This window comes from Dicentrarchus labrax, unplaced genomic scaffold (assembly GCF_905237075.1).
Source record: "Dicentrarchus labrax unplaced genomic scaffold, dlabrax2021, whole genome shotgun sequence".
Taxonomy (NCBI): Eukaryota; Metazoa; Chordata; class Actinopteri; family Moronidae; genus Dicentrarchus; species Dicentrarchus labrax.
The window spans coordinates 7,631,542-7,648,970 of record NW_026136722.1 but is presented as its reverse complement, the minus strand read 5'-3'; the positions used below and the strand labels follow the sequence as shown (position 1 = coordinate 7,648,970).

At 39.6% G+C, this 17,429-nt stretch overlaps 3 protein-coding genes across 6 annotated transcripts; 1 reads left to right on the top strand and 2 right to left on the bottom strand.

Moving 5' to 3' along the window:
* Positions 1–21: 21 nt before the first annotated feature.
* Positions 22–3,828, bottom strand: LOC127356174 (hydroxyacylglutathione hydrolase-like protein). The gene is made up of 9 exons (XM_051387728.1): positions 3,707–3,828; positions 3,340–3,481; positions 2,640–2,704; positions 2,416–2,533; positions 2,160–2,268; positions 1,812–1,915; positions 1,445–1,546; positions 934–1,013; positions 22–812 (listed from the first exon to the last, which is right to left on the bottom strand). Exons 2-9 carry the CDS (start codon positions 3,442–3,444, stop codon positions 662–664), a joined length of 834 nt encoding a protein of 277 aa, XP_051243688.1. The 5' UTR covers positions 3,445–3,481; positions 3,707–3,828; the 3' UTR covers positions 22–661.
* Positions 3,829–4,733: 905 nt separating this feature from the next.
* On the bottom strand, positions 4,734–7,971 carry LOC127356171 (hydroxyacylglutathione hydrolase, mitochondrial). Of its 4 annotated transcripts, none has more exons than XM_051387721.1 (9): positions 7,814–7,971; positions 7,199–7,383; positions 6,635–6,699; positions 6,439–6,556; positions 6,245–6,353; positions 5,942–6,045; positions 5,625–5,726; positions 5,432–5,511; positions 4,734–5,311 (listed from the first exon to the last, which is right to left on the bottom strand). In XM_051387721.1, exons 1-9 carry the CDS (start codon positions 7,878–7,880, stop codon positions 5,212–5,214), a joined length of 930 nt encoding a protein of 309 aa, XP_051243681.1. In that variant the 5' UTR covers positions 7,881–7,971; the 3' UTR covers positions 4,734–5,211. The 4 variants fall into 4 exon arrangements, with proteins under 4 accessions (XP_051243681.1, XP_051243682.1, XP_051243684.1 ...); XM_051387722.1 differs by having other exon boundaries at positions 7,199–7,340; positions 7,819–7,957; XM_051387724.1 differs by having other exon boundaries at positions 7,199–7,340; positions 7,814–7,949.
* A 44-nt stretch (positions 7,972–8,015) lies between these two features.
* fahd1 (fumarylacetoacetate hydrolase domain containing 1) lies at positions 8,016–9,252 on the top strand. The gene has a single exon (XM_051387732.1). It carries the CDS (start codon positions 8,289–8,291, stop codon positions 8,949–8,951), a length of 663 nt encoding a protein of 220 aa, XP_051243692.1. The 5' UTR covers positions 8,016–8,288; the 3' UTR covers positions 8,952–9,252.
* Positions 9,253–17,429: the final 8,177 nt, after the last annotated feature.

Below are 17,429 nucleotides of genomic sequence, written 5' to 3'. Positions count from 1 at the left end.
ATGTGAAGAACATGCCCAAAATCAGACTGATGTGTTTTATTGAATAATCTTGACTCTGATGTACACTTAGAAGGATGTAAACTTTGAGATGAAAAGCAGCAGTTTACCATCCTAGTTACATCAAACTCCTATTCAGAAATACTGGGTATAAGATGCAGTCTGAAGTACAGATACATAAATACATAATACTTAAATTATATTTGTGTACATTGTGTAGCGTTCAACTGCAAAAGTAAGCAAGACTTGTAAAATATATACAGTATGTCAAAACTGAAATGGGTAAAAAGTTTAAATGAGAGTTTACATGAACACCAGTCTAATAAAGATAATCATGAAGAAATTTAGCTTATTTTCTCCCAAAACCAGCAACAAATACAGAAAACACAGTTACATTTCAGCAGTTTTTTCAAAGGGAATTAGCATTAGTAGACATTACCTGGTGCAGTTGATGCATAATGGAACATTTAATGAAAGCAGCTTTATACTGGCCTTTTTGTGCAGACATTGTTTTATGATTACTTAAAACAACACACATGCCCATGGGGGGTCAACAGGGGCATAAACTGGTCAAACGTGTTGAAGCAACAAACACCACACTCTACAGTCTCATGTCTTCCATTCAGTCATTCAAGGTTGAGTATGTCTAAACTGAAACTGGATCTCAGGGTCTGAGAAGCCCCCATTCCAAAGCCAACATGGCGTGGGGAGAAGGTCTCTCCTTGGGCTTCTTAAATTTGTCCTTCTCCTTCCGCAGGACCCTCAGCACCTCTATAGGATCCGTCTTCCCTGTGAACTTCTGTACTCCTTCCTCCCTACAGTAAAGGAGGGGGAATTAGAAATAAAGATTACCAGCAGAGACAAAGTGTAACACACAGTTGGGGCAGGAAACGTCATACACATTCAAACATACTGTATATAAATATCCAAACTCACGAGAGGCGAAGAAATGGGTTGTATTCAAACTCCTCGATTAGGGTAGATGGCACTGTGGGTTTGTCATCATCATCTCTGGCCTGCAGACACAAAGGCCGTCAGGCAACTCGGCAAAATATGTATTTAAAGGATAAGACTGTCAATATTCTAAATCTTTGTTTTCCCATAAACTGTGCAACCAAAGCCTGAAAGAGCTCACATTAATGAGCCACCTTTCTTTAACATGGACACTGTGGTTTGTTTTGATTAAATCTCACAAACAACGTCCTGCTGCAGGAAATACTCACTGGAATGTCAAAAATGTACTCATCTGCAGCTGAAAATAGTCCCCAGCAAATGCACTATTTACTCCTTTTTGAGTAACATTTGCTAAAAACTACAGTGTCCAGTCATTTTAGGATATTATTAAGCCTTTTTAAAATAAATTAATCTATATATTTGTTGTTGATTTAGTAAAAAACAGAACATTACGAGTTTTGGTCTTTAATTTTCCTTCGAGTTTATTGCTCACCCTGGCCCAGCTCAGCATCTCTTTAACCTTTTCATTCTCTGGCTCCACCAGCATGGCAAACTTCAGGTTCTTAATGGTGTACTCGTGTCCACAGAACACCTTCTACAGGGGAACAAAGCAGGATTTAAAGTCAGGATTCACACAAACATAGTAGAGTTTGACTAGCTTAGTCATTCTGGGCTTTGTGCCATGTTTAAGACACTACAAAGACTGAAAAAGAGAGTCAGGCTGCACTCAATCCCTTCATTGTACATGTGTTTATTCATCACAGTGACTCAGTCTTACACCATCTGAGGTCATGTTAGCTGTTGTTAACCCTGTTAAGGTTGCACACAACCACAACGAATATCTCTTCATTTCCACTAACCGTGTCTTGAGGTAGGGAGCCCAGCACCTGGGTGAGATTGTGGTACATCTGTTCTGCTGTACCCTCAAGAAACCGCCCGCATCCAGCAATAAACAACGTATCCCCTGACAACCAAAAAAAAAGGACAAGTGGAGGGAGTGGTCAGTCCCTTTCATCGCACACAACAAGAACAACAGACAATGTGCTGGTCAACAAGGATACATATCTCAAGCCACTCAAAATTAAGTTATTATTTACACAATTTATGCCACATGATATGACAGTGAGTGTGCTGCACAGGTATGAGCTGTACGCAGAAATGTACTTTTCCAATTGGTTCACCAGCTCTTTATGTTTACAGACAAAGACCTGTGAACACAGCAGGGGCGTCAGTGCACTCATCCTCCCAAACAAAGTAGCACATGTGACCAGAGGTATGGCAGGGAGTAAACAGGCACCTCACATTGATGGAGTTAAACTGCAAAATGGAGAAAACACAATGTCAAAAGACAACATGGCAGAGACACAATGGGAAAAGCTGTATTTTTGTGTAATTGACACGTTGAAATCATAACTGGAGCACCGTCCAGGTGAAGACATTTTACTCCTGTTACTTTGTGGGCACCTTGAGTTCCTGAGCGTTGGTGACTTTATCCGTCAGACCCCCGATCCGATCGTCTCCTCCGTACACCCTCAGCCCCGGGACCTCCTTCACCAGGGCTTCATTCCCCCGAGCATGGTCCCTGAGCAGTGGAAACAGGTTAGTGCATTATGGCTTTAGCAGGGATTATATGCTGGTGTTCTGGTATTACTGGTTTACTTTAAGTCGTGGCTAGCAAACAGTCTCACCAGTGATGGTGTGTGGTGAGAACAGCCGTCAGAGACAAGCCCTCTCTCTTCACTATTTCAAGCAGCTGTAAAAAAACAAACAAACAAAAAAAAAAAACCCAGATGTCTACCTGTTAGCTGTTCACAAAAGTACAACAGATTGATAAGGTACTTTTAAAGCAAAAAGGCTTGTAAACTGTGAGGATGAGCTGTTTTTATATTTCTGTGCCATAGTAAACTGAATATATCTTTAGGTTTTGGACTGTTGGTTGGACAAACAAGCAATTTTATGACATCACATTGGGCTTTAGGAAATTATGATGGATATTTTCACAATTGTTATAGACCAAAAAATGTATTGAGAAAATAATCCCAGAAACATTTGGTTAATAACGGTAATTGCATGATGTTATTAATATTAGTATGTAATATACAGTTTTATATGTTTAGTTTGTTTAGTTTTATATCATGTTAAGTCCTGTATGTCACCCAGTTATTCTCTGTTTCTATTATTGTTTTATCTGTAAAGTTACAACTGTTTTGTTTTTGCAATAAATGAATAAATACATCTAATCTCACTTATTTTACTTTAAGTATATGTACAATATATTTTTTTCTATTTATGCCCCTCTATATTATACTTACAGTACGTGTTACAGATGTTTTAAACCCCAGTTTCTAATGAACATCATACACCAAACAGCAGTTATCTGCCTCTCACCCGGTGTGGTACAGCAGGGTCCACAGCTACAGCCTGTTTACTCTGCTCCTCAATCACCAGGTACATGTAGTTGTCCTCAAGGATGGAGATCACCTTTACCTTCATGGCACCCTCAAACGCATGCGCACTACAGTGGGCGACACTTGAAGGAAGAGTTTAATGAGTCCCAATGAGTTATATCCCCGTGTTTGTATCGATATCTGACCCAGCTGTTAACTTACTACTGACATTGTATGAAGTATTAAATTAGCTAATAAAATCTTGCAGCGGTACTGTTAGCATTAAACATTAAAACCGCCACTGGCTCTGTTGCTGTGTCATTAAACTGAACACTGAAAGCAAATCAATCAAAGAAAAACACGGTTACCTCAGACTGAACGATTACGAATGGGTTGTTTTTTGCTTGTGCGGCTGCGAGGCTGTGAATATTATTATTCCACATTTCTGCATTCAGACCTCAGATGAAGGAAGTTATCGCGACATCATCGAGCCAACAAATCTAAGACATTTTAATCGAGCCCAGAAACCTTCAACACTGTTGTTAAATAAGATACTGTTGAGAAGGAAATTGGAAATTAATTTATTGTCACGTTAAAACTCGACTATTTTTTATAGTTTTCTGCTCAGTATTTTGTGTTCCGACTGTTAGACAATTTAAAATGAAAAATAAATAAAGATTTTAATCTGGAAAATACTTAAATTAAAGAAATCAAACACTCATTACTCGTTACCAGTAGTACTACAGTTAAATATAATTTTGAGGTATATATATATATATATAAAACAGTATATCTTTAATACAAGTACATCTATCTTACTACATAAACATAGACAAACTGGAGTTTTTTACTCCGCTACATTTTTGACATGATATATTTACTTTGCAGGCAAAGTAAACATATAATACATAGTGTGATGCATTTATATAGATTTAGAACAGTTGAAAGCTCAACCAGCTACATGCTTACATGTTACTGCTCTTGTCATAATCCAATAATATATCCTATGTAGTAATATAACACTTTCAATGGGACCAATCTGCACAATGAGTCCTTTTCTTTTGAAACTCAAAGTACACTTTGAAAGACTTTTATTTCTACTGACTTAATGTACATGTTTTATTGCTTTTTCCAAAGAACATCATGCAATATTCTTCATAAGATTGTACTTCACATGCAAAAGAGCACTCAGGAGATCTTAAAACTAATGCTTACACACCGACAAGTTGACAGTGCTTTTACTCACACAGTGCTTTTAAATAAAGGAAGATATAAAAAGCACTGTTGTTAAATTTTACAAGCGATGAACAACCAAACTAACAGGTTCCAAGCAAAAACCACAAAGAAATGTAACAAGGAAACTTTCCAGGTCAGAATAAAACATTGATACGAATCTTTACAGAAAGTACTTTATCAATTTACAGAAATTTTACACATAGTCCAACATTAGTTACTTAAGCCGCTCGTTGTCTTGTTTAAGTAATTGAATTAGTACCCTTCATGAAACAGTACTTTGTACATCAATATATTACATCAATATAACATAAAAGTAAATAGACTCTAAAACTCCAATTTACAGATGAACAAACTCATTTTCTCATTTAACGAATTCAATTAATGGCCATATATTCCTTAAAACGATCACACCAACATGATCCAAACAAACCAAATACAACTAAAATAATGACAGATAGGTTTATCGCCATATTAGTGAACAAAAAGGTGTGCCTCGACTGAGAGTTAATGCAGTGGATCTACTGGTATTTCAACTGGCACTGAAGATGCATTGCAGGTATTTTCTGTAGTATGCTATTGACAGCTTGCAGTGTTATAAGCAGTTGTTCAGGAACAGTTAGCATTAGTGGACCGGACATCACTCCTTCGGCACCCGGAAGCCATCTTTCTCTTTCCGGAGAGTTCTCATGGTTTCAATCGGGTCTGTCTGCTTCACATGATCTTGCACGGACTTCTCTCTAAAATAACATCAGAAAATATGAGCAGACAAACATTAATTAGCTCTAAACAAACTACACTGACACATACATGTGTTGTAAATTTGCAACAAAATTTGTATTGAATCCTGTTCTACATACTTTACTCTCATAAAGGGGTTAAATGTGAATTCGTCTGCCAAAGTGGACGGGATGGTGGGTTCTCCATTACTGCATTTCTCCTACAGGAACACAAATACACAGAGGCAAAGTTATTTTTAAACTTCAACAGCTTCAGTGGTTGATCATCTGATTGGGGCACTGATTGCTTGGATGTGACACGTCAGTCAAATACCTTTGCCCATGCTAGCTTCTCCTGAATGACTTCATTGTCTGGTTCCACATGCCGTGCAAATTTCAGATTGCTGATGGTGTACTCATGACCGCAGTAAACACGCTGAAACACAAACACAGTATGGTTGGTCAGTCATACAGCTTAAGTGTGACTTTTTCAAGACCCAAAATAAAAAAATGAATCACATATCTCACACATTTTCCCCATAACTTATCTCAATTACCCTACTCAAATCTTCTGTAAATTACTTTAAGAACGATTCAGGTCTTCAGTAATACCTTTTACATTTTCATTACAGGTGGATTACATGTACTTACTGTTTCAGGAGGCAGGCGTCCCAGGATTTCTATCAAGGCTCTGTACATCTGTTCTGCGGTACCCTCAAAGAATTTACCACAACCAGCCACAAACAGCGTGTCTCCTGCACGAGAGAGAAAAAGCGTCCTTTTAAAAAGGTCACACATGACAGAGAGCTGACTTGTTACAGAGGCTGCATCAATACTTATTGATCGGGCTTAACAGTGTAAGGGTTTTATCAAGAGACTCCATTGTCTCCAATATCACATGGTATTCATTTATGCAGTCCACCTGATATAAAGGGTTAATGTGATTAGACGTACCCGTGAAAACAGCTGGCGGCTCAGTGCTATTTTCTTTAGTCACGTAGTAGCAGATGTGACCAGTCGTGTGACACGGCGTAAACAGGCATTTGACATTGAGCGATCCAAGCTAGGAAGGAATAACACCAGTGAGCAAACATCAGTTACGTGGGGGTTATATTGACATTGCAGGACAGACAGTTTGATGGTCTTACTTTGAAAGTGTTGGAATGAGAAACTTTCTTTGTGATAGCATCAACTCTGTCGTCTCCTCCATAGACCTTCAGTCCTGGCATTAGCCTTACCATCTTCTCATTCCCACTAGCGTGATCCCTAGGGAGAGAGAATGATCAGTGTATGACAATGCTCTCGTGTAAATAGCATGCATAGCCAACTTAAAGTGTAGCTTACCAGTGGTGATGAGTGGTTAGAACTGTTGTGAGTTTTACGCCATGTTTTCTGACGGCTTCCACAACCTGTCAAATGCAGGGAAAAAAAAGGGGGGGTTGATTAATCAATCAAAAGAAAATCAATCACCAATAATCACTGATTTAAAACAATCAAAAAAAGTGGGGATGGTCAACCTTTAAAGATTGTGCCTATTAACTATCCATTAATACCTCTGGGTGTATTAGAACAATGTTGTAAATAAATGAACATTATTTTTTTACATAAATGTGAGTAAAGCACACTGACTGCTCAGACAATTCATTTGCTGGATTACCCAAAAACCAACATTTCTTTTCTCATTTCATCCACCAACAGTTTCTCAAAAGATAACTAAATAAATCATCATGCTCAAAAAATACATACACCATCATGAGCCCACCACTTACGCATCATATCCTTTAAGCTGATTACATATTTCTGTGTGTAAAGTAATAATCTATTAAGGAACTAGTAGTGTTAAATAAATGTAGAGCAGTAAAAAGTACAGTATTTGCCTCTGAAATGCAGTAGAGTAGAGGTTTATACCTTTATTGGCTCCACGGGGTCAACAATAGCTGCTTCTCTGGAGTCCGGATCGATCAGCAGGTACATGTAGTTGTCACTGAGGGCTGGCAGGAGTTCAACCCTCATATTTGCTTGTTCCACCACAAGTGACTTCCTCACTGTGCTGTGAAGGAGAGCAGCTGCTTGAGCCTTGACTTCCACAGGTGCTACATGAGAGGATTAAAAAGTCAATATGTCCCCTAAATACCAGTAAAGTCATTATACAGTAGCCAGTGGTTGGGTGAGTAGTCCTCCTGTAAGCTAATGCGACACCAACATGAAAGTAAACAACGTTAGCTTCAATGCTACCTTTTAAAAAAAATAAAAAACACTTCAATTGTGTCACCTAACCTAGCTGCTACAGCGGTGAGCTAACTTTGGCTGTCATGTAAGGATATTATGCAATAAGGTGGAGACGTCTGCTCAGACAGGCCAGCTGTGTTCCTCTACCTCCTCCCAACAAGACACGACACAACAAAAACAAACAAACCCTGTTAGCCATCCTCAACTAGTTAAAACCCACGTACACAAGCTAACATGCTAAATAGTATGTTTGCATGCTAAATAAATAAAAAATAAATAAAAAAGGACTCGAACCAAACTTGAAGGCTGTTGCAGCTCCGAGCAGAGTGCAGGCACTCCCCACTAGTGACTTGAATAACATTACAACAGCAGCTATATCCTTATCACATTAGTATAAACCAGAAAAGTTTGGTTCTCGGTTCAGTTCCGCTTCAACTTTAACCTCCGCAGGCTCCACCAATCAAGTCCGGGGGAGTAGATCGTGAATAACCGGATAAACACGTGAATTAATTGGTTATATAGGCATTTTAACACACACTACAGACATTAGGGTATGTGTGGGGGGTTTTATTTTGCCCTCTGGTCCTGATACACTTCTCAAAAACATCGATTTAATAGGTTTTATTTGATTTTTGGGAAATTCTCTGTATGTTCTTTCAGGCTTGCCGTAGGTTAGTAGTGTGGCGTCAGCAACCTGAGGGACGGTCAAAGTTTACTCAACCCGGTCCCGACTGCTTCTGAGCGGCGCAAACCTTCCCGTTTCTCCACAATGACTGCACGAAATATATCCCGATTCTGGGAATGGGGGAGGAAGATCATTTGCGTCGGGAGAAACTACGCGGACCACGCCAAGGAGCTGAAAAATGCGATTCCTACCGAGCCCATCCTGTTCCTGAAGCCGCCTTCTGCATATATAAGAGAGGGGTCACCGATCCTGGTGCCCTTGTACTCCACTAACCTGCACCATGAGGTGGAGTTAGGGGTGGTCATCGGGAAAGGGGGCACAGCCATCCCTCAGTCCGCGGCTATGGAGCATGTAGCCGGATACGCTTTGTGCTTGGACATGACAGCCCGGGACATCCAGGACGAGTGCAAATCCAAGGGTCTTCCCTGGACCATGGCCAAAGCTTTCAACACCTCCTGCCCGGTCAGTGAGTTCATCCCCAAAGAGCGCATCCCTGACCCGGGGAGCGTGAAGCTGTGGCTGAAGGTGAACGACCAGCTGCGGCAGAGCGGCTGCACCTCCCAGATGATTTTCTCCATCCCCTATCTCATCAGCTACATCAGCGACTTCATCACGCTGGAGGAGGGGGATCTCATCCTGACCGGGACCCCTAAAGGAGTCTCCGCCGTGCAGGAGCACGACGAGCTGCAGGCCGGCATCGAGGACGTTGTCACCATGAGCTTCAGAGTAGACAGACAAGACCAGTAGTGGGAATAAAAGACACTAAACGAGGCAAAAGGAAAATATTCATGAAGAGTTTTACTGGAAGAATGAAAATAAATATTTTAAATACATTTTTAATATCTGTGTGGATCAGCAGGTGGCAGTCCTGTGCCACCAAGACCATTCCTCTCATTAATTTTATATTGCCTTGTACAGTATTTGAGAATGAGTTTACAAAGTAGTTTGAATACATTGATCTGTATTAGATAACCATTGTCTTTGTTTCAGATCATCAACGGTACAAGAAATATAAGGAACTTGTTCTCAAATAAAATATGCCATTATATGTTGTAAACATATTTTATTACCAGTAAATGTCCTGCACATATGAATGTATTATCAGAACAATGGGACACAGAATGGCCCTTGTCAGTGTTACATTATTATATATAAAATTATTAGGTAATCATGATTGTTAATGTGTGAAAGTATAAATAGTTTAATATTAAAACTGAGAATTTAAACTACTTTATATAGGTTGAACTCCTTCCTCAGTGGAAGAAATACTGTGATCCTTTACTACAGTGTAAAAATAAAAAGTCCCACATTAAAATGCTTACGTACAAGAAGTACTAATACAATAACTTTAAACACATAAACATTTAAAAGTAGGAGTCCCTTTCATGCAGAATGACCCATCTCAGAACACATATTATTTTATTATAAGTGCTGCATTAATGTGTAGTACTTAACTTTAATGCTGCAGCTAATACATGATCATTTATTGATAATTATGTCTTGTATTAATTATCTAACAGCTACCTAAAAATGATAGTTAAGAGTTGTACTTAAGTAAATATACTTAGGTATAACCCACAGCTATGTTTGCCAAAAGCAATAAATTAATATTTTAAGATGGAGTAAAATTAACATCAAATGCCTCACAGACACAGTATTACTAACGGATATAACATCATCAGTGATACCCAGAATGCTGTAATATTGTTATATTATATATGTTATAATGATAGTATACTAATGAGAGTGTAAACCTGGTTCTCTCTTTGAGTGGGTTCCAGGGGGTCCCCAGAAAAGTGGGTAATATTTTAGTTTCACTATTATTTAATTAAGTTAGCCCGATGAGAGAATGTATAAGAATGACTCTTCACAGGAAGCCTCACTGCTAATCTGCCAATCTACACTATAGACAGTTATTGATTAACTAAAACTTAATCAGATGGGGATCTCTGAGACTACATCTTAGCAAATACAGGTCTGCGATGTATCAGTTTGGGGGTCCTTGACACCAGAAAGATTGAGTAGCAGTGGTATTAAAGACCAACATCTATAGCATTTTGAACTTTTCACACCACGTGCGTTAGTGTATTTTTTCTAGCTGGTGTACTAAAAGACGACTCGCATCAGAGGATATTTTCTACCGTCGCATAAAGCAGCATAGCCACAAGCTTTAATGAGAAATCGAGTTAATCCCAGATGAGTTCAAGTTGAGAAAATATCCATGTTAGTGAGGGAGTTTCGAGGACTGAGGGTTTGGCACTGCGGCTACCTGTGGTTATTCTTAAATTTGGAACACATTTTCCTGCTTGTTGTATTAGCGGAGACATGTTTTCTTCAGAACGGTTGATGGACCACGTTTCTGCTGCAAACTACCATATGGATACATTTTTGGAAATGCGCAGTGAACTCTGTTGCCCCTTTCCCTCTATGTCATAGAGTTAGTTAACAATCAAATACACCAAAATGACACAACCTTGCCAATACCATTAAAAGTGTAACTAGTGTAATTTTGACTTTCAGGCTGTGTACCTTCATCATAACCACTTTCTTCCTGGACTGTTTAACATCTGTTCCAGGTTCAATTACAATTCTCCCACAGGCTTCTCTATTTTCAGGATCAATCAGAGCCTCCATCAACCTGTCCCAAGCCAGTCTGCTGTAACCCGAGTCTGTGTACATCATCTCCCCACACCTGTGGGGCATGTTATCTCCAAGACTCACAGGATCCAAGCCCTGGGCCCCTAGGGGGACTCCGGGGTTATACACGTCCATCATTAGAGCAGTTATGACAGATTCAATTAGATTTGGGATCTGGGAAATGTAGTCGTGGCCTGTTTTTTTTTTTTTTTCCTCACCACGTTAGAACAGCAGTGCGCCGTATGGCATGTGAGCACAGGTGTCGTCTTTTATGAGATATGAATCATACTATTCATTGTCCCTGTGTGACTAAAGGTATTACACCCTCACAGGTTTTAACAATGGCTTCAAAGCTCGAGCTCAGCTCTGGTTTAGCATTCACCACATGAAGCGGTATGTTGTCATCGAGCGGGAGTCTGTGAGGGTATATTTGACGCTTTCAACAGAGAGGGGATTACGTGGAGACCACAGTCTTCCGATCTAACACACACCAACAGTGACGTCACCTATGACATGAAATCGAGCCAAGCTGTAACTGAGCCAAACAGTAGAGATTTGAGGGAAATCTTTTGTAAACAAATGCAATCTAATACTGAGCAAAAAAGTGGCATAAGGATATGGCCTTCTGCCATAGCACTGATAAACAAAGCACCTGTCACATGCACATATCATGTGAATGGAGGGTATGTATAAATGTGCTGTTTGGATGTCTCTCTCTGGTTATGTTGTGTATGTATTTATGTATGTAAAGACTGCAACACATTTCCTGGAAAGGACAATAAAGAATCTAGCTATAATCTATCTATCTATCTACATTTTTAGTGTCTTTGTCGGTTGGTCCACAACTGGAATATGAACATCAACTATTGAACAGACTGGCACAACATTTGGTTCAGACATTCATGGTTCCCAGGTGACTTTGGTGATCCCCTGACTTTTCCTTTGGTGCCACAATGTGGTTGACATTTGTAACGTTGAGTGAAATGTCTCAACTACTAATTGATTGGATTGCCGTGTGGTAAACACATTTATGTCACCTTCACGATCAGGGGTGTTTCAAGGGGGGCCTGGGGTAGTCACTGAAATCAGATTTTCCACCCCAAATGTCACCTTATTATCCATACATCTTTGACTCTGCACTGTCTTTCAGAAGCTGTAGCAGGCTCCGTTTTAAAGCTAGAGTTAAGATACTGGTATCATATGAAACTAGATAACACATCCATGCTAGCATGTCGGGAAGGGACTAAATAACGCTCCAAAATTAGGCTACATTTTGGTGGTGAGGAAAAACTGGCACCATTTTCAAAGGGTCCCTTGACCTCTGACCTCAAGATAGCTGAATAAAAATAGATTCTATGGGTACCTACACATTCTCCCTTTGCAGAGATTGCCACTTAATGCTAACATCATGCAGTTTTTGTGGTATATGTGGTATAAATGTGTTATTTTCACCTAGTGTATTTGAATATTTCTACATATTGATATCCCTATCTGAATTGACAATGACTGGAAAGCTGAGACACATACTTCTTGCCACTCCTACATATGTCAGTGCCCCTCTTGTGCCACCCCAGCCAAAGAAGTCTGGAAACACCCCTGCTTAGGATGAACTGTAATCACTTTGATGATGCCTTAGCTTTACAAGCACATATGCCCAAAAGGTACTGTGCAATGACAAGATGGAATACAGTGAGCATTTGAACATGAGTATGTGTGTGACATATTACTACAGATAGTGTTAAAACATCTGTTAGTAGCCATTAGTTCATCAGTAGGTTTAGTGCGGAGGTATCTGTCATGCTGGAGGTTACCGGGTCAAATCTCTCAGGTTCACACCGAAAACAACTTGAATACAGGCTTGAACATGTATCTGAATCGCGTAGGGAAGCTCAATTTTGTAGCCTTTTTTTACAGTTGGGTTAGTTTTTATATGGAAAACCATGCAATTTCACTTGAAAACACTTAAAAAGAAAACATAACAGCCTCTTTTTGATTACAAAATGCACAAATGCTACAACTGCACTGATGTGTTTTTTGGCGTATTGAAGCAACAGCCCTTGACATGAGATTTATTGCAAGCTCCAACATGTGAAAATGTTTTATAACTTGGCAGTGTGTGTGTGTGTGTGTGTGTGTGTGTGTGTGTGTGTGTGTGTTTGTGTGTGTGTGTGTGTGTGCGTGTGTTCAGAAAATGACCATTTGTGATGGCTCGCCTTGCGTGCCGCACTGTCTCCACACAGCCCTGTGGTGTGGCCATTCTTAAAACAAAAAAAAAAAAACCAACGCACACAACCATTGGAAGCTCTGAGTCAAGCAGGATGCATATGACATATCGCATCAAAAAGACACGCACTCACATGGCCTGGAAATTGATTTTTACTTTGGTTTTGGAAAGTCAGAAGGGCTACCGTGTGTGTCTGTACTTATACGTATGTTAGGTTACTTAGACGTCAACTCAGCGCTCACAGTGAACACACCTTTCCCCCACATTTCCCAATTACAGCACATTCAATTAAAGAGCCTCATACTGAATGAACAAGTGGGTGGTTGGGGATTAATAACACCGTGGAGAAAATTAAGAACCAATTTGTGATTTTTTATTGGCCAAACTTAAGGGCTGTAATTCATTCTAGTAGAATAATGAATGGGGTATTTGGCAAATAAAAAGAAACCATGCATGAAGTCCAGGTGCGAGCCTCTTTCATTCAGAGTGACTGACTGTACGTAGTGCGTTAACATTTTGTTTGAAGATGCAGGTGGAAGAAAAAGTGGGTAGTGTACCATGGAACGCATTGCAGATTTAACAACTAAACGCGGGGTTTGATTTAAGCGCGTTTCGTCCATACAGATGTGTGCAAAAGAGTTGCATTTTTATTTAAAGAATGCAGTTTTATTTCTTAGTGTGAAAGGTTTCCATCCATCTGGCAACACTGTCTCAGTTAGAACCTCGTCAATCAAGTGTAAGCTACTCTATAAACTTTGATTGTTCAAGTTTTCCAATCAAGGCCCAATAAGCAGGGCGGAGCTGGTATTTTGTTGGCAATAATGGCAACAGAAGCATGCACTGAAACATGTCCAGAAAAACAATGTTATAAAATCCTATTGTAAAAGTTTTTAATCGCATTTCCCTAAAAAGGTTCCCCAAATTGCATTGAGCTACTACCATTCGAAAATCCCCAAACCCAAATTACTCTCTCATCAATTAAAGCTGGAGTCACAAGTTAACAAGATGCTGTGAGGCCTAAACCACAGAGAAGAGAGAAAATCCCCCAGCATTTCTTCCCTGAATCGAAGGAGACTGCGGTACTGGTGGAAAATGTGTGGAGTCCTTAGTATGAACCATCTTCATTTGTGGCTCCTCAGAGGGAAACCACTTTTACACTCTAATCCTACTTTTTATCTGCTGCGCAGAAATCAGCCCCCTTTCCCTCAACGCAGCCTTCAGAGTGGTTCATCCCTCCCTCTGAGTGTTTCTGATTAGTCTGCCATGTGCCCATTATTCCCAAATAAGAGACACCGCACAAAATATATATCCCTCATCACGCCTAATCTCAAATAGTCACAGTGGCCTGTAACTCAATCCACATTGGGTGATTTTCACTCATGCAAACAAATCCACAATGGTAGGAATTGATGGCACGCATTAAACTGTGGGAAGAAATCCTTGGAAGCTGCATGCCAGCCAAAGCTAAACAAATTAAGATTTGCAGTTTATGGACATATTATTTATTGCCTTTGCCTTTAGTTGTTTTGAGCTATTGTAATCCAGAATATATTGTATTTCAAACAAATTTAGGGAAAAATATATTGTCTTTCTAACATCTATCTTTGGTGTGAGTCTGACATCTCGTTTTGACTTCAAACGGTTGCAGGCAGGCTTTGGCTCAATTACTCAATGGGCTCGATGTGAAAAAGGTTTCACTTTTTCTCATGATATCTCCTGCTTGGTCCATGAAGATTTTTTTTTTTGGATGTGTGTACTTTTTCCTCCGTCACTGTCAACAAACCCGAGACTAAAACCAACAATTTGATGCTACCAGTACTGACTGAGTGACCAAAGCCCAACATGTTATTCCTCTGGGCCAGATAGATCCCACTGACATATTCCTTCATTCCAATGAACACAGATACAATATTTTATTTTGAGTCATCCCACATACATGTCTTTAAATGAATCAGACACAGACAGGGCTGTTTTGAGAGAGGGACTGTGATGTTTTTGGTCTTTTCATGTGGTTTGTTGACAATAAGAAGCATTTTTAATGCCAGCTTTATCCTTTAATTGTAATTTTTCTGAGATTTTGAACAGTCCAAAATGTAAAAAGATATCATATCGTATCAATTTAAGGCTCATGTCTTTTGTTCAAGCATTCGTATTTTAATGATATTGCAAAAACTGTCTTTTTGATATTTATTGCTGTATATTAGCTAAGAAAGCAACAATTATTGTTTTATTTGTCTAAAATATTATACTAGTATAAAGTTTAATCCTCAAATATAATTTATAAAGGAAATGTAAAACAGAATGTCTGGAAATGTGATTATATTGAAGAATCAAAGCATGAATCTTTCTGAATTGCCATACACCTAAAATACTGATGACAGAGTCATAAAAAATGACTAAATGCTGGTGGTGTCTACAGATTTTTGTGGCAGCCACAAGTGGAGATCGGCTGTCCATGAGCTCATACAGAGCGATATGTACAAACACAGACCAGAGGCCATACTTGAAGACTTGTTTGCTTGGATCACAGATGATTTATTAAATACACGGCAGAAGATCATTTTCATGAACACGATCTTCAAACCTTGCTTTTTCGGGAATGTATTCTCAATTATTTCTCAGTTTTTCTTGCTCTTTTCTTCCTTCACCTCAATTGGATTTCTCACATCATTACCAATGTTTAGTGACAACTGTAGATTATGCCGAACGTCCTGCTGATTTAATGAAACTTAACGACTGGGCTAGTCCTGCAAACACTGGCACTAATGTCTTTTTCAGATGTCAGAATGGGAAATCAGTTATCTTTAATGCCTGTTGCTGGGCTGGCAGAGCGAAAATGCAGCTATCACTACGACTGGTAATACAGAGTAATAAAAGCTGGCATGGATGAAGTGAGCCAAGCACATTTAAATTTTAGCGAGGCCCACTAAAAACTAATGCCAGACGTATAAAACAGAGGGGGAATGTGACAGAAATACTGACAGGAATTGGAGAAAGCAAGATGTTTGGGGAGAGCCAAAGCATTGGGCGTGTGTGCATGCAAGTTTGCACGAATACACACACTAGCATGCTAATGTAAGCAGCCTGACATTTCCACAAACAAAGCTCAGTGTTAATTGATTTGATTGAGTATTTTTGGTTCAATCAGTGGATGCAAACGCTGGTCAGGCATATTTCCATGCATTGTTAAAAAAAAAAAAACATCTGCAGTGTATATTTCAGATCTTAAGTCGGGTTCCTTTTCTGTTTGTTCCACCAAAGCAGATGTTTTTAGGTTTTTTTTCCTTCAATACAGGATAGTGTACCATACAAGAGAAGAGTTCTGCTGCTAATTCTGAGCCCAGAGAGGAAGGAGGGGGCTTTTCTGAGTGAGCTGACATCTTTCATAATTAAAGGCCACAGCGCACGCAGGCCTCAGACTGTACATGTGGTCTCACTGTGTGGAAGTGGCGAGAGGGAGAAGCTGTGTGAGAGTAGACTGAGGAAGAGAGGGAAGAGACGGAGTGAGAGTTCTCTCTAGTGAAAAAATAAAATTAAGGGAGCAAATGTTTTTATAGCATAAATAAAGGAGTGAGGAACAGCCGGCTTAGACAAAGACGGGCAGAGAGACATTTTCACTTTGACTGAACTGTCATGGAAGAACTGACCATTCACAAAGCTTGTCCTCCTTAGTTACTGTTGCTACGCCTGTTACGCGTTCTATTCTAGAACACCACTATTTACTGTGGCAAGTAACTAACGTTAGGTAGCATTCTAAAACATTAGTACTGTACTGCAATGTATATATACTATCAATGGGTACAACAGAGGTGCTTTCTAGCTGGTGAATGTTAATATTTTTTGGGCTGAAACAACGAGTGACTTTTTAATGTTTGCAGCTTATTCATGTGAAAATGAGAACATTGTAAAATTGGTCTTAAGTGTACATGGCCACATCTAAGGTCAGTATCCTCAACGATTGATGATCCACGTAGAAAACATGAAAATAAAGAAACAGCTTTGTTCTTGTATCGGAGTGTAGAGCTAGTTAGTCTTTGTATTTAAAGAAAACTCTGTTGCTGGCTGTCTAACTTACATAGTAGCCTATGTGTTGAAGTGCACATAAAATGGAAATCAGATGGGTTTTTGCTCTGACATGTTTATGTATTTCCTGTAGACAGCTAGGACTTGCTGTGGTAACCTATAGTGCTGTGTGTTACGTCCCACTGGTCAAGCAGTTGTAGTGGACCTATTAGCTGATTCTATCGGGACTGGAAGCTCAAAGGTAAACAGCATAGGCAGACTGGGACGATGGAGGCCAGTTTGACGACAGGGAATCGAGTATCGAGGTGTTTTTTTTTTCACTGGGAGGCTGCTGAGCCCCA

Excerpts from the sequence above, each read along its gene's own strand:
- LOC127356174 (XM_051387728.1), bottom strand. The coding sequence starts at position 3,444 with ATGAAGGTAAAGGTGATCTCCATCCTTGAGGACAACTACATGTACCTG. Across the intron at positions 1,916-2,159 it reads CGCCCCTGCTGTGTTCACAG|GGGATACGTTGTTTATTGCT; the intron begins GTCTTTGTCTGT and ends TTTGGTTGTCAG. Across the intron at positions 1,547-1,811 it reads GCTCCCTACCTCAAGACACG|AAGGTGTTCTGTGGACACGA; the intron begins GTTAGTGGAAAT and ends GTTCCCCTGTAG.
- LOC127356171 (XM_051387721.1), bottom strand. The coding sequence starts at position 7,880 with ATGTTATTCAAGTCACTAGTGGGGAGTGCCTGCACTCTGCTCGGAGCT. Across the intron at positions 7,384-7,813 it reads TGCAACAGCCTTCAAGTTTG|CACCTGTGGAAGTCAAGGCT; the intron begins GTTCGAGTCCTT and ends CCTCTCATGTAG. Across the intron at positions 6,046-6,244 it reads GCCGCCAGCTGTTTTCACGG|GAGACACGCTGTTTGTGGCT; the intron begins GTACGTCTAATC and ends TCTCTCGTGCAG.
- fahd1 (XM_051387732.1), top strand. The coding sequence starts at position 8,289 with ATGACTGCACGAAATATATCCCGATTCTGGGAATGGGGGAGGAAGATC.